The 27,451-nt window shown below is 46.0% G+C and overlaps 1 protein-coding gene across 4 annotated transcripts in view; it reads right to left on the bottom strand.

Moving 5' to 3' along the window:
* LOC147117041 (cAMP-responsive element modulator-like) overlaps window positions 1-27,451 on the bottom strand; it is a 288,959-nt gene that overhangs the window by 220,934 nt on the left and 40,574 nt on the right. For 3 of the 4 annotated variants that reach the window (XM_085987622.1, XM_085987618.1, XM_085987621.1), the window contains exons 2-3: window positions 9,955-10,110; window positions 236-362 (exon numbers count right to left, since the gene is read on the bottom strand). In XM_085987622.1, the coding sequence (XP_085843748.1) occupies window positions 236-358 (123 nt within the window). In that variant the 5' untranslated portion in view covers window positions 359-362; window positions 9,955-10,110. Of the gene's footprint in view, window positions 1-235; window positions 363-9,954; window positions 10,111-22,294; window positions 22,474-27,451 lie in introns of all 4 variants that reach the window. The other variant, XM_085987619.1, reaches the window with a different exon arrangement.

Genomic DNA, 27,451 nt, shown 5'->3' on the forward strand with positions numbered 1-27,451 from the left:
AGGTTTATGTGTGAGAGAAGAAAAAAGTGAAAGAGAAAAAAAGAGTCAATCAATGCTTGTGGAAATTCTAAAATAGTGGCTCTTGTTCATAACATAGTCTTTCGCACCAACTGGATAAATGCGATATTTGGCTTCTGAACAGCATTATCTTCTATATATGCAATTTAACATCCAAATATAATACAGTATAATAATTCAATCTTCTTTGCAGGTACAGCAATTCTTACATTATTACCTGCGCAATGGTGGGGATTTGAGTCTGAGAATTCTGAGCTTGCAATTGGATAGATTCACTATCTGTCATGGAATCTGTTACACTGCCATCTTGATGAGATTCAATAACTGATTCCATGGTCATTTGTCTAAAAAAATGCAAGACACAAATGTTACTCAATTAGAAAGTACAGCACATCATGTACATAGAACACAATTAAGTTGATCAATGCACATTAACTGCTTTTGCTTCAAATCTGTTCCACATATTCTATTTTGGGGAAGGGGTGGAAGAAGAGTTGGGGAAAAGGAATTCTGGCAATTTCCAGTTTACCCGAGGCTTGCATTGTGTTTGCATTCTCGAGCCATGCACTCGCAATCCAGAAAATTATTTAGAAATGATAACACAAACAGGTTCTTCAGCTCAACCACTCCAAGTTGCTGTTTATCCTCCACATAAGCAGTAACTATATGTCCATCCCGTTCCGATCCCTTTATTTCCCTTTCCTTCAACCATATATCAAAGCCATTCTTAGATATTGGCATACTAACTGGTAGTGCATTCCACAGCCTCACAACCCTCTGTGTAACACAAGTCTCTCCTGCTCTCTGTCCTTCACACCCAGTTCAATCTTGTATCTATATTTCCTTATGCTAGACCATGCAAACACTGGTAATGGGCTGTTTCGATCTACTTTGCCTTAATTGCCTCGGTTCTAATGAAAACAACCTCAACTTCTCAAGTCTTTCTTTGTATTTGTATTTGCTCCCATCAGGCAGCACCCCAGTGAATGTGTGCAGTAGGCTCTCATTCTCAATATGCTTCCTACGGTGTGGAGCCTGAATCTGCACACAGTACTCCAACTGTGGTCTTACTAAAGTTTTATATAGATTTACCATTATCTTTAGACTTTATATTCTATATCTCTCAGTGTAAACCCCAGTATTCCACCAGCTTTCTTATGGTATTATCCACTCGAGGTGCTGCTTTAATGTCTTGTGAACCTAAACCTTTAAATCCCTCTGCTCATCCACATCACCCAGCTTTACCTCATTCAAGTTAACTAGCTGTCGAAATCCCACTCTTCCCCCAAGACAGGTCTGTCCAACTCCTGTACTAATGAGTTTTACCAACGAGCCATTGGAAGAGCTTTGGAAATACTTCTCTAGGAAACAGTGATACCACAATACAGTACAAAAAGCTTGCATTTTTCTATTGACAACATTACACATCACCTGAATGCAAAAAAAATTTCTTTGCAGTAATCATGTTTTTTTAATTCTTTCATGGGATGTGGGCAATGCCGTCACTGGCAAGGCCAGCATTTATTGCATATTACTAATTGCCCCCGAGAAGGTGGCGGTGAGCTGCCTTCTTGAACCACTACAGTCTGTGTGGTGAAGGTACACTCATCCAGGCAAGTGGCGAGTATTCTGTAGTGTATGTACTTTGCAGAAGGAACTATATTCTGCAGCCCCTGTATACTGCAGTACCAGTAGTGACCACCCCTGTATATAAGCCTGTGTAGTAACATTTGCATAGTAGTTCCAGGTTGCCTCCATTCAGTAAAGACCTGTTATAACCAACTCCTGCAGTCCGTGTCTCAATTATACACGGACATAATACTGGCGACGAGCAGATACGAACTTACCTACAGTCTGCACCACCTCATGGGGATCCATCCCTGAAGTGAAGTTATCAGAGGTCGAGGCCAGAAGGAAGAAAGAAACAGGCGTCCACCGTGGGCATCCGCCTCTGAGTCAGCGGAGTTGAAGATTTGCAGGAGAGGCTGTCGAGAGCGGGGCTTGGTTATCCTGTCGATGGTGCTTCAGCTAATCGGGCTGGTGGCAGGTAGTACACTGATCCTTCCTGGGCTGCGGCGGTCTAGAGCTCAAGCGGGTGGCTTTGCAACGGGGCTGAGCAGCGTTGTCGGGAAGAGGAGAGAGAGAGAGAGAGAGAGAGAGAGGAGAGAGAGAGGAGAGAGAGAGAGAGAGAGAGAGAGACACACACAGGGCGTGGCCGGTGCTACGAAGTCGGGCAGCGTACAGACCCGAGAAGAGGGAGGCAAGAGTCCCGCAGGGTTGTTCCGACAACGGGGAAAGAATAAAAATTAAACTCGCAGAAAGCCGCGAGGAGCTGCAGTTTGCCACGGGAACCGCGGAGAGCGGCGTTAGCAGCAGCGCGGGGGGGGAAGTGCGCGAAGACCATAGGGCGTCGCCATCAAGACATAAAACGCCAGCAACAGCGGAGAAGACAGAAAGCGCGGGAGGCGCCATCTTAATCCAGCGGGGAAGGCGGGAGGCGCCATCTTAGATTTCCAAGATGCCAAAGACTGGCAATATCACTGCCTTCGATAATGCAATAGGAGACTGGACCACGTATGTGGAAAGAGTCGAGGTATATTGCGAGGCAAACGAAGTAGCCGATGAGAAAAAGGCATCGGTACTGCTAAACTTAATGGGCGCAAGAACGTACGGCCTATTGCGGGACCTGATTACTCCAGCCAAACCGAAAGCGAAGAGTTTTAACGAAATTGTTGCTATCCTACAGGAACACCTAAATCCTACACCGCTGCTGATAGCAGAAAGATTTAAATTCCACAGGAGAAATCAGCATAAAGATGACAGCAATGCTGATTACCTTACGGAACTACGCAAGCTATCAAAGCACTGCCAGTTCAGAGCAGGACTGGCAGATACCTTATGGGACAAATTTGTCTGTGGACTCCTGAGTGAAGGAACCCAGAAGAGGTTACTCTCAGAGAAAGAGCTGAGGCTAGATAAGGCTTTCAGCGGGGCAGTATCGTACGAAGCAGCAGCAAGGGGAGCTGCGGAAATACAGCAAAAACCACAGGAATACAGCACCCACGAAATGACACGGGGATTTGCAAAATGTTATCGCTGCGGCAGAACAACCCATGACCAAAAGGACTGCTGGTCCAAGGACAAAATATGCAGGCAATGCGGAAAGATGGGACACATTGCACGAGTTTGCGGGTCTGGGAAGAAGACCGACGACAACAAAAAGGCTACTAAGGAACCGTACAGGAAAGTACAAAAGATGACGGACAGTAGTTCCGAAGACCAGATGAGCGAGTGAATCCGGGAACAAGAGACTAAGCTGTCTCAAACTTCACAACGTAATCACAAAAGAGGATCACCGAACCATTTGGGTCACCCTCACGATAGCAGGGTCCCAAGTCAAAATGGAATTGGATACAGGATCAGCCCTGACCGTCATGAATCGACACGACTACGAGCGGCTATTCTCACACATACCCTTGAGAGAGACATCCATTGTCTTGAGGACGTATACGGGGCAAAAAGTATACCCCAGAGGAAAAATAAGGGTGCCTGTCGAATACAACGGCAAGGAAATACAGAAATTGTATCTGTACATACTGCAAGATGGTGGACCACCGTTATTGGGACGTGAATGGATCAGAAAGATAAGTTTAGACTGGCACTCCATTCAGGCACTGACTGTGGCTGGTAAAAAGGCTGACGACGTCACTCCTGGACGATTGCCAACAATCTTAGCTAACGCCAAAGAGGTATTTCAACAAGAACTGGGCACGCTTAAAGGCGTAACCGCCTCAATAAAAATAGAAGAGAATGCAATTCCCAAGTTTTTCAAAGCAAGACCGGTACCAAATGCAATCGCCCAGCCGTCGAGGCAGAGCTGGAGAATGCAGGCGTGTTATCTAAGGTAGACTGGAGCGAGTGGGCGACACCCATCGTTCCGGTCATGAAGAAAAACGTTAAACAATAAGCCTGAGGAGCCAAGGAAGGTTCGCATCTGTGGGGACTTCAAGGTGACCGTGAACCCAGTCCTTCACACAGTACAATATCCTCTTCCAAGGATAGAAGATATCTTTGCCTCACTATCTGGAGGGAAGCGTTTTACAAAAATTGACCTAGCACAAGCATATTTGCAGATGGAGGTTGAAGAATCCTCTAGGAAGTATCACACGATAAACACTCACAAAGGTCTTTACCAGTATAATCGACTGGTATTTGGAGTAGCATCAGCTCCGGCGATATGGCAAAGAGCGATGGAACAAGTCCTGCAAGGGACTCCGGGGACTCAGCGTTACTTGGACGACATCCTAGTGACAGGTGAAGATGACAGTGAACACCTTGCCAACCTAGAGCAGGTGCTCACTAGACTAAGAGAACATGGGCTACGAGCCAATCGCCCCAAGTGTGAGTTTTTTAAGAAACAGATATCGTATTGTGGCCACGTGATTGATGAAGAGGGGTTACATAAGTCCCCTGACAAAATTGAAGCGCTAGTTAAGGCTCCAGCGCCTGAAAATGTGTCGCAACTGAGGTCATTCCTCGGATTGGTGAATTACTACCATAAGTTTTTGCCGAATTTGTCCACAATTCTGCACCCACTGAACGCCCTACTACAAACGGGAGTAGCATGGAAATGGAGCGATGAATGTAAGCGGGCCTTTCAGAAGAGTAAGGACCTAATCACTTCAAGAGAAGTATTGGCTCACTACAACCCATCACTACCGACAAGACTGGCGTGTGATGCGTCTCCCTACGGCATTGGGGCGGTACTGTCACATAAATTCCTTCATGGTTCAGAGAGGCCGATAGCTTTTGCGTCACGCTCATTAACTTCAGCCGAGCGTAACTACGCCCAGATTGACAGAGAGGCCCTCAGCCTGGTGTGGGGGGTGAAGAAGTTCAATCACTACCTGCACGGTCAGAAATTTACTCTACTTACTGATCATCAACCTCTTGTCTCCATTTTCAACCCTCAGAAGGGCGTACCGATAATGACAGCAACAGCTACAGAGGTGGTCCCTTTTCCTAGGGGCACACCAATATGACATCGAGTACAAAGGAACTAAACAGCATGGGAATGCTGATGGATTGTCGCGCCTAACGTTGCCGACGGTGGAAGAAGAACTTGCAGTGGATCCAGTGGAGATATTCCACTCGACCATAGTCGAATGTCTCCCTGTGACGAATGCAAACATAGAAAAGGAAACACGAAATGACCCGACACTCTCCTGGTTCTATGATTTAACGGTGAAGGGGTGGCCAGCACATGGCGAACCACTGCTGCCAGCATGCTCGCTGAGAAGAAAACAGCTGTCAGTGTGCAGAGGAACATTGATGTGTGGATCCAGAGTAGTAATTCCACCCAAATTGAAGGATAGAGTGCTCAATGAGCTTCATGAGGGTCATCTGGAAGGGGTAAAAATGAAGAACTTAGCCAGAGCGTTTGTGTGGTGGCCAGGAATCGATAGAGAAATCGAAGAGATGACCAAGAGCTGTACAGGATGCCAGAAGGTCCAAAACGCCCCACCACTAGCCCCTCTACATCCATGGGACTGGCCCTCATCTCCATGGCAAAGGGTACACATTGATTTTGCTGGTCCATTTATGGACTCGATGTTTTTAATTGCGGTGGATGCACATTCAAAATGGCCAGAGGTAATAAAAATGTCCTCAACCACCACAGAAAAAACTATCACAGTCTTACGAACCATATTCGCCAGGAATGGGCTGCCTGAACAGATTTGCTCCGACAATGGACCACAGTTTGTGTCTGAAGAGTTCCGGAGGTTCTTGAAGAACAATGGTGTTAAGCATTACACATCCACCCCATATCATCCAGCCACTAATGGATTGGCCGAGAGGTTCGTTCAAACATTCAAGAAGGCTATCAAGGCAATGTGTAATGAAGACATACCCCTACAACACAAGGTGGATAACTTCTTGTTTGCCTACCGGAATGCGACACATGCGGTTACCAACCAAACTCCAGCCATGATGTTGTTCAATCGAAGACTAAGATGCCGCTTGGATTTGGTTAAGCCAAACATCAGAAGAGATGTGGAGAACAGGCAGTTTCAGAATATGAATGAAAGGCCAACCAGGAGTTTTAAGATAGGTCAACCAGTTTTGGCCCGGGACTACCGCACAGAGAAATGGCAGCCAGGAACGATTTGTACACGGCAAGAACCTCTCATGTATACCGTGGACGTCGGAGAGAGCATTGTAAGACGCCATGCTGACCAGATTCTAGAGTCACTGGAAAACGCCAAATCTACACCACGATCCTATACACCTGGTGATGAAACCGAAGTACCAATTGCATCTACCTCAGAATCGGTGATATTGGAAGCAGACGAACCAAACAACGACATTGATCCCGACTCAAGTTTGCCAGAAGAACCTGATACCCAAAAGAGGAGTTATCCAGACAGAATCAGGAAGCCTCCTCAAAGACTGAATTTATAATTGCTTAACTTCAACTAATGTATCTAGCAACTGTAATTGTAAATATGTTATTTCATTGTTAATCGAATGTTATGTGCTGTTTAGCTAAAAAGGGGAGGAATTGTAGTGTATGTACTTTGCAGAAGGAACTATATTCTGCAGCCCCTGTACACTGCAGTACCAGTAGTGACCACCCCTGTATATAAGCCTGTGCAGTAACATTTGCATAGTAGTTCCAGGTTGCCTCCATTCAGCAAAGACCTGTTATAACCAACTCCTGCAGTCCGTGTCTCAATTATACACGGACATAATATATTCCATCACACTCTTGACTTGTGTCTTGTAGATGGCAGAAAGGCTTGGAGGAGCCACTCGCTGCAGAATACCCAGCCTCTGACCTGCTCTTATAGCCACAGTATTTATGTGGCTGGTCCAGTTATATGTTTTTGGTCAATGGTGACCCCAGGATTTTGATGGTGGGAGACTTGACGATGGGAATGCCGTTGAATGTCATGAGGTAGTGGTTAGACTCTCTCTTGTTGGAGATGCTCATTGCATAGCACTTGTGTGGTGCAAATGTTACTTGCCACTTATCAGCCTGAATGTTGTCCAGGTCTTACTGCATGCAGGCACTGACTGCTTCGTTATCTGAGAAGTTGCGAATGGGACTGAACACTGCAACCACCAGCGAACATCCCCACTTCTGACCTTATGATTGAGGGAAGGTCACTGATGAAGCAGCTGAAGATGGTTGGGCCTTGGACACTGCCCTGAGGAACTCCTGCAGTGATGTCCTGGGGCTGAGATGATTGACCTCCAACCACCACAGCCATCCTCCTTTGTGCTAGGTATGACTCCAGCCAGTGGAGCATTTTCCCCGATTCCCATTGACTTCAATATTACTAGGGCTCCTTGATGCCACATTCAGTCAAACACTGCCTTGATGTCAAGGGCAGTCACTCTCACCTCACCTCTGGAATTCAGCTCTTTCGTTCATGTTTGGACCAAGGCTGTAATGAGGTCTGGAGCCGAGTGGGCCTGGCAGAACCCAAACTGTGAATCAGTGAGCAGGTTATTGGTGTGTAAGTGCTGCTTGATAGCACTGTGAACGACCCCTTCGATCACTTTGCCAATGATTGAGAGTAGACTGATGGGGCGGTAATTGGCCGGATTGGATTTGTCCTGCTTTTTGTGGAAGGACATACCTGGGCAATTTTCCACTTTGTCGGGTAGATGCCAGTGTTATATCTGGACTGAAGCAGCTTGGCTAGAGACATGGCTGGTTCTGGAACACAAGTCTTCAGCACGACAGCCGGGATATTGTCGGAGCCTATAGCCTTTGCTGTATCCAGTGCACTCAACTGTTTCCTGCTACCACATGGAGTGAAACAAACTGGCTGAAGACTGGCTTCTGTGATGGTGGAGACTTCAGGAGGTGGTCAAGATGGATCATCCACTCGGCACTTCTGGCTAAAGATGGTTGCAAACGCTTCAACCGTGTCTTTTGCACTCACGTGCTGGGCTCCACCATCATTGAGGATGGGGATGTTCATGGAGCCTCCTCCTCGCATAAGTTGTTTAATTGTCCACCACCATTCACAACTGGATGTGGCAGGACTGCAGAGCTTTGATCTGATCTGTTGGTTAAGGGATTGCTTGGCTCTGTCTACATCATGTTTCTGTTGTTTATCATACATGTAGTTGTGTTGCAGCTTCCCCAGGTTGGCACCTCATTTTTAGGTAGAGTGAGGGATATGCCGGGCCACGAGGTTACAGATTGTGGCGGAATACAATTCTGCTGCTGCTGGCTCACAGCGCCTCATGGATGCCCAGTTTTCAGTTGCTAAATCTGTTCTGAACCTATTCCATTTAGCACGGTGGTAATACCACACAACACGATGGAGGGTATCCTCCGTGTGAAGACAGGACTTCGTCTCCACAAGAACTGTGCGGTGGTTACCCCTATCAATACTGTCATGGACAGATGCATCTGTGACAGGGAGACTGACGAGGACGATGCCAAGTAGGTTTTTCCCCTCGTGTTGGATCTCCCACCACCTGCCGTAGGCCCAGTCTGGCAGCTATGTCCTTAAGGACTTGGCCAGCTCAGTCAGTAGTGGTGCTACTGAGAGTGGAGCCACTCTTGTGATGGACATTGACGTTCCCCCAACCAGAGTACATTCTATGCCCTTGCTGCCCTCCGTGCTTCTTGCATAGAGGAGTACTGATTCATCACCTGAGGAAGGGCGGTAGGTGATAATCAGCAAGAGGTTTCTTTGCCTTGTTTGACCTGATGCCATGAGACTTCATGAAGTCCGGAGTCAATACTGAGGACTCGCAGGGCCACGCCCTCCTGACTGTATACCACTGTGCTGCCACCTTTGGTGGGTCTGGACATACCCAGAGATGGTGATGGAGCAGTCCAGGATGTTGTCTGAAAGGTATGATTCTGTGAGTATGACTATGTCAGGCTGTTGCTTGACTTGTCTGTGGGACAGCTCTCCCAATTTTAGCACAAGGCCGCAGCTATTAGTGAGGAGGTCTTTGTAGGTCGACTAGGCTAGGTGTGTCTTTGTCCTGTCCGGTGCCTAGGTCGATACCAGGTGGTCCGTCCGGTTTTATTCTTACTGTACTTCTTTGTAGTGGTTTGGTACAATGGAGTGGCTTGCTAGACCATTTCAGAGGGCAGTTAAGAGTTAACCACATTGCTGTGGGTCTGCAGTCATATATAGGTCAGACCGGGTAAGCACGGCAGATTTCTTTCCCGAAAGGACATTAGTGAACCAGATGGGTTTTTAACGATAATCCAGTAGTTTCATGGTCACCATTACTGATACTAGCTTTTTATTCCAGATTTAATTAACTGAATTTAAATTCCCCAGCTGCCGTGGCTGGATTTGAACTTGTCTCCGGATCATTCGTCCAGGCCTCTGGATTACTAGTCCAGTAACAACCATTATGCTATCGTACCCTGTAACTGTGCACATATTATAGGAGTTTCTTGATGCCTCAGTGTGCAAACAAAGTGGTGGTGAAACATATAGACCAGAAAGATGCCAGGTTCAGTCCTTGGATTGTACTGTTAGCTGATATTAATCAGTGAGGATACCACAGCTGACATTGATGTCCTCAGGCCAGGATGGACTGCTATGCAGCAACCACAGCTGTCAATGTATCTATTGATAGAATTGACCCATCTATGAATGATCCATGTTTGAGTCATCGAACAAAATTCCCATGCTTAGACCCGAAGAATGGCCACTTGAGCAAAGTACTATAAGATTGCAGTTATGTTGGAAGTGACGCAACATTGTTATTGTACTAAATAAGACTTTTTTTTAAAATAGTTAAACTTCAACCAATTCTTGTGTTGAAATTATGACAACCTAATAACACATATTGAATAAAATACCCACTTTATCCTTTTTAAGGCTAGTGTCCTCATAAAAGGTTGCGAATATATTTTAAAAGATCAAACTTGCAAAAAATACTCACCCTGCGTTTCCAAAATTGGTGTGTTTGTATGCGGTCGCTAGTTATATAGGAAATAGTTCTTCACTTTTGACTTGCTTCAGAAATATTTTTACATCAATTATGGAGACATCAGTGACATGCTGCCATCTTCGAGTTTCAGGATCATTCAGCTGCTTCCTTGATGAAAGAAAAATGCAGGGCATAAATTGGGAGGGAAAGAGAGAGCTGCTGGATAATCAATGATGGATTGAAAAATCAAGATTAACCTCTCAAACGTGTTTTGTAAACAAATCTGGGGTATTTGTTAAAATATGTTGTTGTCCAATTGTTTTTATAGTGTGATAGATTCTTTATAACCAAAATATACTACTTTTGTTCAAAGTAAAAATACTTCAAAAGTATTGGGCATTTTAGTTTTAAGCCAATCAAGTCTGCCATTTCAATGTGCAAGTAAAATGTGCAATTCAACAATCATATCTTCAAACTAAACTTCACGATTTTGTTCCTCAACCCACAACATATTTTAACAAGATTACCATCCTCTTGTACATCCACAAGGTTTCTGCGTTAAGTGTGAGTAAACTGTAATGCTTAACATAATGGCCCGGATTTTGCAGTGGGTTACCCCCTTGAAACTGACTGTAACTTCAGGATTTAGCGCATGCACATCTAAACCCGGAAATCCTACGGTTGCAGTCAGTCATTCACTGCTCTGACACAGGCTGCGCTGTGGACCTACCACGTAGCCAACAATCAGTGAAATCATAGGATTACATAGGAGATACAGCACAAAAATAGGCCATTTGGCCCAACCAGTCCATGCCGGCATTTATGCTCCACTCAAGCCTCCTCATCCAACTATCAGCATAACTCTCTATTCCCTTCTCCCTCATATGCTTATCTAGCCTCCCCTTAAATGCATCTATACTATTCACTTCAACCACTCCTTGTGGCCAGAAAAAGCAATAATCCTGAGGATTGGGAGCAGTTTAGGATTCAACAAAGGTGGACAAAGGGATTAATTAAGAAAGGGAAAATAGAATATGATAGTAAGCTAGCAGGGAACATAAAAACTGACTGTAAAAGCTTTTATAGATATGTGTGAAGAGAAAAAGATTGGTGAAGTCAAGCGTAGGTCCCTTGCAGTCAGAATCAGGGGAATTTATAATGGAAACAAAGAAATGGCAGACCAACTAAATTCATACTTCGGTTCTGTCTTCACAAAGGAGGACACAAATAACCTCCCAGAGATGCTGGGGAACATAGGGTCTGATGAAAGGGAGGAACTGAAAAAAAAAAATCAGTATTTGTTGGGAAATGGTGTTCGGAAAATTGATGGGACTGAAGGCCAATAAATCCCCAGGGCCTGATAATCTACATCCCAGGGTACTTAAGGAAGTGGCCCAAGAAATAGTAGATGCATTGCTGGTCATCTTCCAGAACTCGATAGACTCTGGAACAGTACCCATGGATTGGAGGGTAGCTAATGTTACCCCACTATTCAAAAAAGGTGGTAGAGAAAAAGCAGGGAATTATAGACCGGTAAGCCTGACATCGGTAGTGGGGAAAATGCTAGAGTCTATTATAAAAGATGTAATAGCAGAGCACTTGGAAAGCAGTGACAGGATCAGACAAAGTCAACATGGATTTACAAAAGGTAAATCGTGCTTGACTAATCTACTGGAATTTTTTGAGGATGTAACTGGTAAAATAGATAAGGGAGAACCAGTGGATGTGGTGTATTTGGACTTTCAGAAGGCTTTCGATAAGGACCCACATGAGAGATTAGCGTGCAAAATTAAGGCACATGGGATTGGGGGCAAGGTATTGACTTGGATAGAGAACTGGTTGGCGGACAGAAAGCAAAGAGTTGGAATAAACGGGTAGTTTTCCGAGTGGCAGGCAGTGACTAGTGGGGTACCGCAAGGATCGGTCCTAGGACCCCAGCTGTTCACAATATATATTAATGATCTGGACGAGGGAATTGGATGCAATATCTCCAAATTTGCAGACGACACAAAGCTGGGTGGGAGGGTATGCTGTGAGGAGGATGTCGTGAAACTCCAGTACGATTTGGACAGGTTGGGTGATTGGGCAGAAACATGGCGAATGCACTATAATGTGGATAAATGTGAGGTTATCCACTTTGGTGGCAAAAACAGGAAAGCAGATTATTATTTGAATGGCAATAGATTGGGAGAAGGGGAAGTGCAAAGAGACCTGGGTGTTCTTGTGCACCAGTCGCTGAAGGTAAGCATGCAGGTGGTTAAGAAGGCAAATGGTATGTTGGCCTTCGTAGCAAGAGGGTTCGAGTACAGGAACAAGGATGTCTTGTTGCAGTTGTACAGGGCCTTGGTGAGACCGCACCTTGGGTATTGTGTGCAGTTTTGGTCGCTTTACCTGAGGAAGGACGTTCTTGCCATGGAAGGAGTGCAGCAAAGATTCACCAGGCTGATACCTGGGATGGCAGGAATGACGTATGAGGAGAGATTGTGTCAATTGGGCTTATACTCACTGGAGTTTAGAAGATTGAGAGGGGATCTCATCAAAACCTATAAAATTCTGTCAGGCCTGGACAGACTAGATGCAGGAAGGATGTTTCTGATGGCCGTGGAGTCCAGAACCAGGGGTCATCGTCTAAGGATAAGGGGTAAGCCATTTAGGACTGAAATGAGGAGGAATTTCTTCACCCAGAGAGTGGTGAACCTGTGGAATTCTCTGCCACAGAGGGCGGTGGAGGCCAGTTCATTAAATATATTGGAGTTGGATATATTTCTTAAGGCTAAAGGGATCAAGGGATATGGGGAGAAGGCAGGGACAGGGTACTGAATTTGGATGATCAGCCATGATCTCATTGAATGGCGGAGCGGGCTCGAAGGGCTGTATGGCCTACTCCTGCTCCTATCTTCTATGTTTCTATGTTTCCACATTCTCGCCACTCTCTGGATAAAGTAGCTTCTTCTGAATTCCTTCTGATTTTTTGGTGACCTCAGGTTTGCTCTTCCCCACAGGTGGAAACATGCTGTGTCTGTCAAAATATTACATAAATTTAAAGACCTCCGTGTTTTTCGAGAAAAAGGAGACCCAGCTTGTTCATCCTTTCCTGATAGGTACACCCTCGCATTTCTGGTTTCATCCTTATAAATCTTTTTTGCACCCTCTCCAGTGCCTCTATATCCTTTTTAATATGGTGACCAGAATTGTACACTCCAAATGTGGTCCAACCAAGGTTTGATACAAGTTTAGCATAACTTCTCTACTTTTCAATTCTATCCCCCTAGAAATAAACCGTAGTGCTTGGTTTGAATTTCTTTTTAAAATGGCCTTATTGACCGGCATTGCTACTTTTAGCAATTTGTGTATTTGTACTCAGAGATCCCTTTGCTCTTCTACCCCATTTAGTTTCTTATTTTCCAAGTAATATGTGACCTCCCTATTTTTCTTACCAAAATGTAATGCCTCATATTTGTGTGTTGAAATTAATTTGCAAATTATATGCCCATTCTGCAAGTTTATTAATGTCTTCTTGTAATTTGTTGCAGTCCTCCTCAGTATTGATTATCACAGAATCACAGAAACCCCTCAGTGCAGATAGAGGCCATTTCGGCCCATCGAGCCTGCACCGACACATATCCCACCCGATCCCCGTAACCCCTACACCAACACATATCCCACCCTATCCCCGTAACCCCACGTATTTAATCCCCCTAACACTAAGGGTCAATTTATCATAGCCAATCAACCTAACCTGCACATCTTTGGACTGTGGGAGGAAACCGGAGCACCCGGAGGAAACCCACGCAAACACGGGGAGAATGTGCAAACTCCACACAGACAGTCACCCGAGGCCAGATTCGAACCTGGGTCCCTGGCGCTGTGAGGCAACAGTGCTAACCACTATGCCACCGTGCTGTCACCCCACAATTTGGTGTCACCCGCAAATTTAGAAATTGTTTTTGATTCCAAAGTCTAAATTGTGAACAACAACAGTGGAACTGACGAAAACTTGAGCTTTTCCGCGCTAAGATCTCTGTTAAATACCCCAATCAAATGTTGAGCCTCGTTGGAATAGGTGTAACTAGGGTTTTAACAGCGTATTGGCTGCTAAACAATCGTTCTGTCCCTGAAAAACTAATTTTTATATTTGCGGAATGTTAAATTGTAACTTTTATCATTAATGAAATTTAACAAATTAAAAAAAAATAATTAAAGTTTGATCATGATATTTCAGCTTCTACAGGAAACTTTGGTTTATCCGGAGGTTTACTGTCCGGAATGCTCGAGCCACCGGCAAAATTCAGGAGTTGGTTCTTTTCGTTGCTTTTTCTCCCCCCACTAGTCAGGCTCTGCAAGGTCTAGCTAAAGCTGTTGCTTAGCTACAGAGATGCTTGCAAGCTACGGCCGACTGTTTAGAAGCTGTTGCTAAGCAATAGGGTTTGTTGCTAGATACGGAGCTCAAAAGTTTCCGTATGTTTTAACATTAGCGCTGTTTTGTCCGGCAGTTTTGATGGGACGGCAACAGCTAGGTCCCGTCAGTGCCGGATATCACAAAGTTTCCTGTACCTTAACCCCATGCATAAGTCACAATCTTTATTTCTCTCTCTAACATTTTTAAAAAGTGCAGATAATCCGTGCTTTTCATTTCCTGGTTTGCTGTCTGAGAATTCTTCAGTGATTGGCTACTTAGACAGCGTGATGACATCACTGCTGCACTATGCTAGGAATCCCCTATTCACAGCGCTACACGTCGAGAAACCAAAAGTTTTTGGAAGATCTCTGTGGGAAGCTTTCTTTGAGGTCAGCGGTGATGCCGTCACACCACCGCTAACCGCAAATTACAGGCCAATATTTTCTGAATGTAGTTTATGCCGTTAACCAAAAGACAAATTTTACAAAACAAAATTACAGCTTCATGAGTTATTTTTCAGTTCCAGCCAGGAAACTTAAGTTCTGCTTCTAACTAATATTATTAGAACTTCCTCCAGAGGTCAAATTTCATCAATCTCAAACCGGTTATCAATGGAAGAGAAGAAAGATGCTCAAAGTATCCTTCTTGCATCCATGAGCATGCCTCCTGCCCTGCAATATCCTATCCTAAGTATGTATGTGGGAAATTCACTTTGGGAAGGGAGGAGGAGGAGAGCAAAAAGTAGAATAGAATCATGGAAATTTCAGCACAGGAAAAGGCCATTCAGCCCAGCATGCTTATGCCAGTGCTTTCTATACATGAGGACTATTCTAACATTATTTCCCCACTCTTCCCCATAACACTTCATATTTTTAATGTTAAATTTAAGAGGCAGTTTCATTATTTGTAGTTAGCGTGTTTCTTGTTATTTTGTCAGTTTGCATTCTGCAACATAGGAAAATATATGAAAGGAGGGGTGTGTGCACTGTGCAGTCAAGGTGCCAGCCTTGGCTCAGTGGCAGCACTCTTGCTTCTGTGTCTGAAGGTTGTGGGTTCAAGTCCCACTCCAGAGACTTGAGCACATAATCTAAAGTGACACTTCAGTGCATTACTTTTGGATGAGATGTTAAAACAAGGTCCCGTGTGCCCTCTCAGGCGGACATAAATCAAACTATTCAAAGAGATGGGGAGTTCTCCCGGTGTCCTGGCCAATATTTATCCCTCAACTAACGCCTAAAACAGCTTATCTAGTAATTTCTCTCATCGTCGCTTGTGGGAAAATTGGCTGCCATATTTCTTACATTACAACAGTGACTACACTTGAAAACAGTTTGGACATCTTGAGGTCATAAAAGGCGCCATATAAATGCATGTCTTTATTCTAGTTTTATTGAACAGTGATATCATATAGCATGACGGCTCCTTCAAAGAGCCAGCATAGGCACGATGGGCTGAATAGCCTCCTTCGGTGTTGTAAGTTTCTATGATTCTATGAATATTAGAGTTAAGTGTCAGCTTGGCTGCTTAATTGCATTTTGGCCTCAGAGTCAGAGGTCGTGAGTTCAAGCCCCACTACAGAGCATAAGCATTTAATTTATGCTGCCACTTCAGTGCAGCACTGAGCGAGTGCTGCATTGTCAGAGGTACCCTTTTTCTAATGAAACATTAAGCCAAGGACCCACCTGCTGATTGAGCTGGTCACAAAAGATTCCATAAAAATCATTGCACTTTTCTGAAGAGCAAGTAGCTCTCCCAGTGCCCGAGCCAACATTCAAACACCCCACCTGAATACACCAACAGTGCGCTTTACAGTAATTCTGCATTTGAATACTAAATGCTTTCGCCGCCTCCCTAGGGAGCCTGTTCCACAGATTGGCCACCCACTCACTGAACTGTTTACGCAGATAAGTTTTCAATTTACCGCCGTCAAGCACAGACCATGTCCTCTGGTTCTACTGTTCTTGACAAGGTGAAACAGCTCGTCATGATCTACATTATATAGACCATGACATTAAATGTCCCGAACTCCTCCTAATGTCCCGAACTCTTCCATCACCATCCCTGGGTATGTCCTGTCCCACCAGCAAGACAGACCCACCAGGGGTGGCGGCACAGTGGTATACAGTCGGGAAGGAGTGGCCCTGGGGGTCCTCAACATGGACTCCGGACCCCATGAAGTCTCATGGCTTCAGGTCAAGCATGGGCAAGGAAACCTCCTGCTGCTTACCACCTACCACCCTCCCTCAGCTGCTGAATCAGTGCTCCTCCATGTTGAACACCACTTGGAAAAAAGCACAGAGTAGCAAGGACTCAGAATGTACTCTGGGTGAGGGACTTCAATGTCTATCACCAAGAGTGGCTCGGTAGCACCACTACTGACCGAGCTGGCGGAGTCCTGAAGGACATAACTGCCAGTCTGGGCCTGCGACAGGTGGAGAATGAACCAACACGAGGGAAAGACCTACTTGACCACGTCCTCACCAATCTACCCGTCGCAGATGCATCTGTCCACGACAGCATTGACCACCGCATAGTCATTGTGGAGATGAAGTCCCGTCTTCACAATGAGAGCACCCTCCATCGTGTTGTGTGGCACTACCACCGTGCTAAATGGGATAGATTCAGAACAGATCTAGCAGCTCAAAACTGGGCATCCATGAGGCGCTGTGGACCATCAGCAGCAGCAGAATTGTTTTCCACCACAATCTGTAATCTCACAACCTGGCATATCCCCCACGCTACCATTACCACCAAGCCAGGGGACCAACCCTGGTTCAACGACGAATGTAGAAGAGCATGCCAGGAGCAGCACCAGGCGTACCTAAAAATGAGGTGCCAACCTAGGGAAGCTGCAACACAGCACTACATGCATGCTAAAAAGCATAAGCAGCATGCTTTTGACAGGACTAAGCGATCCCACAATCAACAGATCAGATGAAAGCTCTGCAGTCCTGCCACATCCAGTCGTGAATGATGGTGGATCATTAAACAACTAACGGGAAGAGGCTCCAAGAATATCCCCATCCTCAATGATGGTGGAGCCCAGCACGTGAGTGCAAAAGACAAGGCTGAAGCGTTTGCGACCAACTTCAGCCAGAAGTGCCAAGCGGATGATCCCTATCAGCCTACTCCTGCGGTCCCCACCATCACAGAAGCCAGTCTTCAGCCAATTCAATTCACTCCACGTGATATCAAGAAACGGCCGAGCACACTGGATACAGCAATGGCTATGGACCCTGACAACATCCCGGCTATCGTGCTGAAGACTTGTGCTCCAGAACTATCCGCACCTCTAGCCAAGCTGTTCCAGTGCAGCTACAACACTGGCATTTATCTGACAATGTGGAAAACTGCCCAGGTATGTCCTGTCCACAAAAAGCAGGACAAATCCAACCCGGTCAATTACCACCCCATCAGTCTACTCTCAATCATCAGCAAAGTGATGGAAGGTGTCATCAACAGTGCCATCAAGCGGCAGTTACTCACCTATAATCTGCTCACTGATGCCCAGTTTGGGTTCCGTCAAGACCACTTGGCTCCCGACCTCATTACAGCCTTGGTCCAAACATGGACAAAGGAGCTGAATTCCAGAGAAGTGAGTGACTGCCCTTGACATCAAGGCTGCATTTGACCGAGTCTGGCATCAAGGAGCCCTAGTAAAACTGAAGTCAATGGGAATCATGGGGAAAACACTCCACTGGCTGGAGTCATACCTAGCACAAAAGGAAGATGGTTGTGGTGGTTGAAGGTCAATCATCACAGCCCCAGGACATCGCTGCAGGAGTTCCTCAGGGCAGTGTCCTAGGCCCAACCATCTTCAGCTGCTTCACCAATGACCTTCCCGCCAACATAAAGTCAGAAATGGGGATGTTCGCTGATGACTGCACAGTGTTCAGTGCCATTCACAACTCCACAGATAATGAAGCAGTCCACGCCCACATGCAGCAAAACCTGGACGACGTTCAGGCTTGGGCTGATAAGTGGCAGGTAAAATTCGCACCACAGAAGTGCCAGGCAATGGCTAACTCCAACAAGCGAGAGTCTAACCACCTGCCCTTGACATTCAATGGTATTACCATCGCCGAATCCCCCACTATCAACATCCCGGGATGGGGGGGGGGGGTCACCATTAACCAGAAATTTAACTGGACCATCCACATAAATACTGTGGTAACAAGAGCAGGTCAGAGGCTGGGTATTCTGCAGCGAGTGTCTCACCTCCTGACTCCCAAAAGCCTTTCCACCATCTACAAGGCACAAGTAAGGAGTGTGATGGAATACTCTCCACTTGCCTGGATGATTGCAGCTCCAACAACACTCAAGAAGCTCGACACCATCCAGGACAAAGCAGCCCGCTTGATTGGCACCCCATCCACCACCTTAAACATTCACTCCCTCCACCACCGGTGTACCGTGGCTGCAGTGTGTACCATCTACAAGATGCACTGCAGCAACTCGCCAAGGCTTCTTCGGCAGCACCTCCCAAACCCGTGACCTCTTCCACCTAGAAGGACAAGGGCAGCAGGCGCATGGGAACACCACCACCTCCAAGTCACACATCATCCTGACTTAGAAGTATATCGCCGATCCTTCATCGTCGCTGGGTCAAAATCCTGGAACTCCCTCCCTACCAGCACTGTGGGAGTACCATCACCACACGGACTGCAGCGGTTCACCACCACCTTCTCAAGAGTAATTAGGGATGGGCAATAAATGCTGGCATTGCCAGCGACGCCCTGATCCCATAAACAAATTTTAAAAATATCGTCCCAAGCACAGGGAGGAAAATTGAGAGAGCATCACGTCAACGTACTTTTGTGATTTCTTCCCCCCCACCCCCATCAGGCGGTTGAGGAGGAGGATTGGTAGGGACCAGGTTGGTTTGGTCACGGAGGAACTTAAGATCATAAAAGCTTTTTAAAAAAATCTGCACTGGAGTCTGTGTCAATCGAAAAAGTCTACACAGGGCATCAGCAACTAAGCTTCACCCATTGAATGTTGATCTCTCTCCCATATGACCTGGAACTCTGTTCCTCCTAGAAAAATATCAAAATGCAGATAGGCATTTGCTGAACCAGGTTTGTTGAGATGCATTAGGACTAAATTGATGACTAGAAAAACAAATGCACCAGCATAGCGACAACTAAGTTGTGCTCCCAGAAAACACCACAGCCTTATTCATAAGGAATCTTCTTTTGGTTTCAGTTTTCTCTGGGTTGCATTATACTGTAATATGTAATTTTAAAGGGTTAAAAAAAAAAATCAACTCCAATGCTTGATGCACATCTCTGCACAGAACTTATCAACATCCTTTGGGTCGCTTGAAAAATATAAAAGACATTGCCTAGATAGTAAAACTAGCACGTGCAAGAACATAAGAACTCGGAGCAGGAGTAGGCCAAGAGGACAATACTTAAACTCTTACTGCAACTTAAAATTTTACTTGAGGTTATAATTACATTCTCTAAAGAAAGGTCTATAAACAATCATAATTGGCTACTGTAAATTTTAGTTTAGTGTCATATGTACCATAAAAGATGTCAATAATTGAGAAGGATTGTTTGTGTTTTAATAAACAGTCTGCTCTTAATTCAAAGTCACTTACTTTCTATTATCTGATAATTCATTTTAAGCACTCAATTATGACTTGGTTCGTGGTGTTATTTACATCACAAAAAATGAATTATCGAATAATTCGATTTTTTTTAAGTGCAAATGAACAATTTCACTGTTACCTTTGTTGCATCCCCATGAGGGCTTTGTAGGATATCCCAAACTGCTGTATATGTAGAACAAAACAAATAAAGATTACTATAATAAGAGTTAAATTTCATTATTTTTATTCGTTCATCAGATGTGGGCGTCGCTGGCAGGGCCAGCATTTATGGCCCATCCCCAATTGCCCGCGAGAAGGTGGTGGTGAGCCGCCTTCTTGAACCACTGCAGTCCGTGTGGTGAAGGTACTCCCACAGTGCTGTTAGGGAGGGAGTTCCAGGACTTTGACCCAATGACTATGGCTTCCAAGTCAGGATGGTGTGTGACTTGGAGGTGGTGGTGTTCCCATGCGCTTGCTGCCCTTGTCCTTCTAGGTGGTAGATGTTGCGGGTTTGGGAGCTGCTGCTGAAGAAGCCTTGGCGAGTTGCTGCAGTGCATTTTGTAGATGGTACACACTGCAGCCACGGTACGCCAGTAGTGGAGGGAGTGAATGTTGAAGGTGGTGGATGGGGTGCCAATCAAACGGGCTGCTTTGTCCTGGATGGTGTCGAGCTTCTTGAGTGTTGTTGGAACTGCAATCATCCAGGCAAGTGGAGAGTATTCCATCACACTCCTTATTTGTGCCTTGTAGATGGTGGAAAGGTTTTGGAGAGTCAGGAGATGAGACACTCGCCGCAGAATACCTAGCCTCTCACCTGCTCTTGTTGCCACAGTATTTATATGCTGCTCCAGTTAAGTTTCTGGTCAATGGTGACCCCCAGGATGTTGATGGTGGGGGATTCGGCGATGGTAATGCTGTTGAATGTCATCTGGTGATGGTTAGACTCTTTTGTTGGAGATAGTCATTGCCTGGCACTTGTGTGGCGCAAATGTTACCTGCCACTTATCAGCCCAAGCCTGAATGTCATCCAGGTCTTGTTGCATGCGGGCATGGACTGCTTCATTATCTGAGGAGTTGAACACTGTGCAGCCATCAGCGAACATCCCCATTTCTGACCTTATGTTGGAGAGAAGGTCATCCTGAAGCAGCTGAAGATGGTTGGGCTTAGGGCACTGCCCTGAGGAACTCCTACAGCGATGTCCTGGGGCTGCGATGATTAACCTCCAACCACCACAACCATCTTCCTTTGTGCTAGGTATGACTCCAGCCAGTGGAGTGTTTTCCCCGATTCCCATTGACTTCAGTTTTACTAGGGCTCCTTAATGCCAGACTCGGTCAAATGCTGCCTTGATGTCAAGGGCAGTCACTCTCACCCCACCTCTGGAATTCAGCTCCTTTGTCCATGTTTGGACCAAGGCTGTAATGAGGTTGGGAGCCGAGTGGTCCTGGCGGAACCCAAACTGGGCATCAGTGAGCAGGTTATTGGCGATTAAGTGCCGCTTGATAGCACTGTCGATGACGCCTTCCATCACTTTGCTGATGATTGAGAGTAGAATGACTGGGCAGTAATTGGCCGGATTGGATTTGTCCTGCTTTTTGTGGACAGGACACAGCTGGGCAGTTTTCCACATTGTCAGATAGATGCCAGTGTTGCAGTTGTACTGGAACAGCTTGGCTAGAGGCACAGCTAGTTCTGGAGCACAAGTCTGAGTCTGAAGTCAGAAATATGATTATAGTTTGTATCGTATTGGTGCAACTTCAGAATCAGACTTTAAAAGAGCAGTCAGTGAACCTTCATACCAGAATTTGTTAATGTGTCCACATTGTTGTATTTCCATTAACACTTGTTACATCTAATTAACGATCAACATGGTTTCCCAATATGTCGACGATACTCGATGCTTAGCAGTGAATTACAAGGCAGTAATCCAATAAAGTGCATTCGGATGATATAAAATGACAGAAGTGGAGTTTAAGGTTTCCATTTGTTCTTTGTATTACAAGATTGGATTACTGTCTGAAAGCACGTTTGTAGTGTAGAACCACTTCCTAAGTCACAAGATAAATGCAGATGAGGCAGGCCATTCAGCTAATCTAAATTAGTGCAACCATTTAGAAAAACCGACAGCACCCCATCACATCATCTAACCATCTCTTAAAAGATTAAAGGTTTTGCCTCCACTACACTATCTAGAAGTCTATCCCTAGTCTTGCAAACTATTTAGCAGGCAGCAGTATCTTCCCCAAAAGCTGGGGAAGCTCTGTAGAGGCTAACAATCACTGAAGCACTTGACAGTACAGGATAAGTATGACTGCTTCAGCTATTCAGACCATAGAAAGCCAAAAAAAATGACTACCTTTTGATGAGAAGCCCACTTAGTTTACATTACTAGAGGCACTTGATGAAACAACCTGTTTTAGTAGTGCATGATGATGCTTCATTTACGTAGATAACTTTCCACAGCTGAAGAGTTCCCGTCGACTCCAAACCAGTAATGTAATTCAGTTAAAGCCATTCCTCGAATGGCTCAGCAAGCTGTTAATCAAGAGAAGAGCATGATTTTAGGAGAGAAGAACCATGTTTATTTTAGAAGAAAGGAAGGCTTGGATTTATATCGCACTTTTCATTACTTCAGGGCATCCCAAAGTGCTTTACAAACAATGAAGTACTTTTGAAGTGCAGCCAATTTGCGCACAGCAAGCTCCCACAAACAGCAATGTGATAATGACCACAATCTGTTTTTGATGATGTTGGTTAAGGGATAAATATTAGCCAAGGCACCGGGGAGAACACCCCTGCTCTTTTTCGAAATAGTGCTATAGGATCTTTTACATCCACCTGAGGGGGGCAGACGGAGCCTTGGTTTAACATCGCATCCGAAAGACAGCACCTCCGACAGTGCAGCACTCCCTCAACGCGGCACTGGAGTGTCAGCCTAGATTTCTGTGCTTAAGTCCCTGGAGTAGGACTCGAACCCACAACCTTCTGAGTCAGAGGCGAGAGTGCTACCAACTGAGCCACAGCTGCCAGAAGTCCCTGGGTCGCTCTCGCTAGCTTACATTTCTATCCATAAAGGTACTAAACAGAAATAACCAGTGAATTGGGTGCTTCGAAAAGCTATGCTCAAGCAGAACACCACTGTTGCAGAACAAGGGAAGTAAAGAAGTTTATATTACTAACTGCAGCTGGCAGTGAAAGAACCGTGCATATGCTGTTGGCTGCAGTTCTTAAATGTACCGTCCTTGGTTCTGCAGCCCAAACTGATGAATTAAGATTCCTGCTTCTTTGCTGGCTGCAAGATTTCCACATTAAATGAGTTTGGGTAGTTTCAACCCAGTTCCGAGACAGAGGATGGCAGCACAATGATTTGCATAATTCAACACTAATTGGTAATCTAATTCAGAAGGCACAAGAATGACTATTATGGGAAATTAAGAAGTCAATTTGGTGTAGTGCAAATAAGAAAGACTGCCCTTAGATATAAGGCACATCTTGGGGCAGAGCAGAGGGTATTATACCATACATGACCCACCTTCTGCAGTCTCTCCTGATAACTCAGGTACGCAAGGCAAGCTATCAATTAATTGTACCATCTCAAATACACAGAGATGTCTTTCTCATAACAGTGACCAGAACTGGACATAGAACTCCAGCTAGGGACAGAACACTGTCCAAACAAAAATGTATTCCTTGGCATCCTAATTGACCATGAGCTGAGCTTCCAACTCCATATCCTCTCCTTCACCAAGACCGCCTCTTGCCTCAGTCCATCTGCTGCTGAAACCCTCATCCATGCCTTTGTTACCTCGAGACTCGACGAATCCAGTGCTTTCCTGGTCAGCCTCCCACCTTGCAAACTTGAGCTCATCCAAAACTCTGCTGCCCACATCCCGACTCGCACTAAGTCCCATTCACCCCTCAGCTCGCTGAGCTACATTGGCTCCCGGTCCAGCAAAAATTCTAATATTCTCATCATTTTCAAATCCCTCTACGGCTTCACCCCTCCCTATCTCTGTAATCTCCTCCAGTCCTCCAACCCTCCGAGATCTCTGCGCTCCTCCAATTCTGGCCTCTTGCGCATTTTCTTCGCTCCACCTGGGGCAGCCGTGCCTTCAGCTTTCTAGGCCCTACGCTCTCTAATTCCCTCCCTAAACCTCTCCACCTCGCCAACTCTCTGTCCTCCTTAAAACCTACTGCTGTCACCTATCCCAATATCTCATGTGGCTCGATGTCAAATTTTGTTTGATAATCGCTCCTATGAAGCACCTTGGGATTTTTTACTACATTAAAGATGCTATATAAATGTAAGTTATTGTTATACAGCCTTTAACAAATTTTGGTCTCCTGTAGAAACCATCTCGTATTTAGTGGCATCGATCACTCTCTTAAATGATCTGAGCATTTTACTTAGGTGGGAGTTGACTCGCACTGCTCTATATCTACTTGTACAATAGCATCTCCTCATGTACGTATCTTTCATGTGTACTTCTTGAACCTCCCAGACACAGGACCAATTTACTGCTTGGTGAGGTGATGCTTGATACAAATCATGAAGTTGCATTACTTCATAGTAAGATGAATATACAGAAGTTATGATTGGTTGCATCCATTTCCATCAATACAGCTAGCTTTCACACAATATAAAAAGAAATGAACATGCTTTGCGACCCCTTTTTGGCTCATTTCCCAACTCCCATCTTCTGTGTTCATCTTCATCGCAGTCCTTCAGTCTCATTTTTTTTTAAATTCTGATGCCAGTACCAGCTATTAGTCAAAACTGACTTTTTCTTCCTCTTCTTAGGCAGTCTCTTGGAACGGAGGATGACTTGCTTCCATATTAAAAATGCATTCTCAGGTGACTGACGAGTCCAATGCGGGACCTCCAGTCTCTGTCACAGGTGAAACAGATGGTGGTTGAAGGGGTGGGTGGGTGGGCTGCTTGCACTTGGCTTCCGCTTGCTCCTGGCGAAGAGACTCGAGGTGTTCGGCGCCTTCCCAGCTGCTTCTCCTCCACTTTGTGCAGTCTTGACCCAGGGATTCCCAGGTGTCGGTGGGGATGTTGCACTTTTTCAAGGAGGCTTTGAGGGTGCCCTTGAAGCGTTTCCTCTGCCCACCTGGGGTTCTCTTGTCGTGTCGGAGCTCCAAGTAGACACTTCTTTTGGGAGTCTCGTATCGGGCATGTGGACGATGTGACCCGTCCATTGGAGCTGATTGAGCATGGTCAAAGCTTCAATGCTGGCCTGAGCGAGAACACTGACGTTGGTGCGCCTATCCTGCCAAAGGATTTGCAGGATCTTGCGGAGGCAGGGTTGGTGGTGCCTCTCCAGTGCTTTGAGGTGCCTGCTGTACATGGTCGATGTCTCGGAGGCATACAGGAGGGCGGGTATCACTACTGTAGACAATGAGCTTGGTGCCGGGTTTGAGGTCCTGGTCATAAAAGTCTCTTCCTCAGGCGACCAAAGGCTGCACTGGCACACTGAAGGCAGTGTTGGACTTTGTCATCGACATCTGCCCTTGTTGACAGTAGGCTCACAAGGTATGGAAAGTGATCCATGTTGTCCAAGGCCTCGCTATGGAATTTGAGAATCGGGGAGGGGGCAGTACTGTGTGGCGGGGGAAGGTTGGTAGAGGACCTTTGTCTTACGATGTTTTGTGTAAGGCCTATGCTCTCGCACGCTTCGGTGAAGGTGTTGACGACAGTTTGGAGTTCGCCCTCCGAGCGTGCGCAGACGCAAGCATCGCCTGCATACTGTAATTCGACGAGAGGATGGGACGACCTTGGATCTGGACTGGAGGCGACGGAGGTTGAACAGTTTCCTGTTTGTTCTGTAAATTAGGTCCACTCCAGCAGGGAGCTTACTGAGGGCGAGATGGAGCATTGCAGCAAGGAAGATCGAGAAGAGCGTTGGTGCAATGACACAGCCTTGCTTGACACCGGTCCATACATGAATTGGGTCTGTGGTGCAACCGTTGGTCAGGATCACGGCTTGTATGCTGTCGTGAAGCAGGCGGAGGATGGTGACAAACTTTTGAGGGCAGACGAATTTGAGGACACTCCATAATCCCTCACGGTTGACAGTGTCGAAGGCCTTTGTGAGGTCAAAGGTGGCCATGTACAGCGGTTGGTGCCGTTCCCTGCATTTCTCTTGTAATTGACGTACAGTGAAGCTCATGTCCATTGTGCCCCTTAGTGGGCGGAATCCACATTGCGGAGAAAGCACAGGAGATCCGACAACCACGACGTGCGTGGATTCTTTAGCGCAGTCAAGACCATCTATGGCCCAAGCACCCAAGGTCCTACCCCACTGCGGGCCAAGAACAGAGAAGTACTCATCAAGGACAGGGGGGCAGTCAGTGCCCGCTGAAGGAACACTTCAAAGATCTCCTTAACCGAGACTGTCTTTGATGCGAGTGTCTTCAACTCTGTCCCGCAGCATGCTACCCGCCACCACCTCAGCACAACCCCAGCCCGGCATGAGGTTGAAAAAGCCACCCGACAACTGAAGAACAACAGGGCCTCAGGAGCAGATGGAGTCCCTGCCGAGGCACTAAAGCATGGCGGAGAAGCACTACTGGTGCGAATTCATGAACTTATTTCTCTTATCTGGAAGGAGGAGGGCATGCCAGGGGATCTCAGAGACATCGTAATTGTGACCATCTTCAAGAAAGGTGACAAGTCCGATTGCGGTAATTACAGAGGAGTTTCCCTGCTGTCTGCCGCAGGGAAAGTCATCGCAAGAATCCTCCTCAATCAAAACTGACCACCCTGCTGCAGAGCACTAACCTAACTTGGCAATAATCCAAGCCGAGTTCAAATAAATCGGGTTGTCTCAGCAGCATAGAGTGCAAACAACCGCTAGAATGACAAATCGTCTTACATCGTCTCCAGGACACTGCTTACGACAGCCATCTGAAATCTAATTTTTTTTAAATTCGTTCATGGGATGTGGGCATCACTGGCAAGGTCAGCATTTATTGCCCATCCCTAATTGCCCTTGAGAAGGTAGTGGTGAGTCGCCTTTTTGAACCGCTGCAGTCCTTGTGGTGTAGATACTCCCACAGTGCCATTAGACTTTTTTTCGTAGCGGTCAGATACAACCGAGTGGCTTTTTTTTAATTCATTGATGGGATGTGGGCGTCGCTGGCTGGCTAGACCTGCATTTAATGCCCATCCCTAATTGCCCTTGAGAAGATGGTGGTGAGCCGCCTTCTTGAACCGCTGCAGTCCATATGGTGTAGGTACACCCACAATGCTGTTAGGAAGGGAGTTCCAGGATTTTGGCCCAGCGACAGTGAAGGAACGGCGATACAGGTCCAAGTCAGGATGGTGTGTGGCTTGGAGGGGAACTTGTAGGTGGTGATGCTCCCATGCTTCTGCTGCCCTTGTCCTTCTCGGTGGTAGAGGTCGCGGGTTTGGAAGGTGCTGTTGAAGGAGCTTTGGCAGTGCATCTTATAGATGGTACACACTGCAGCCACAGTGCGCCGGTGGTGGAGGGAGTGAATGTTGAAGGTG

This window comes from Somniosus microcephalus, chromosome 5 (assembly GCF_052327205.1).
Source record: "Somniosus microcephalus isolate GS21.2 chromosome 5, FLI_Smic_1.0, whole genome shotgun sequence".
NCBI lineage: Eukaryota > Metazoa > Chordata > Chondrichthyes > Squaliformes > Somniosidae > Somniosus > Somniosus microcephalus.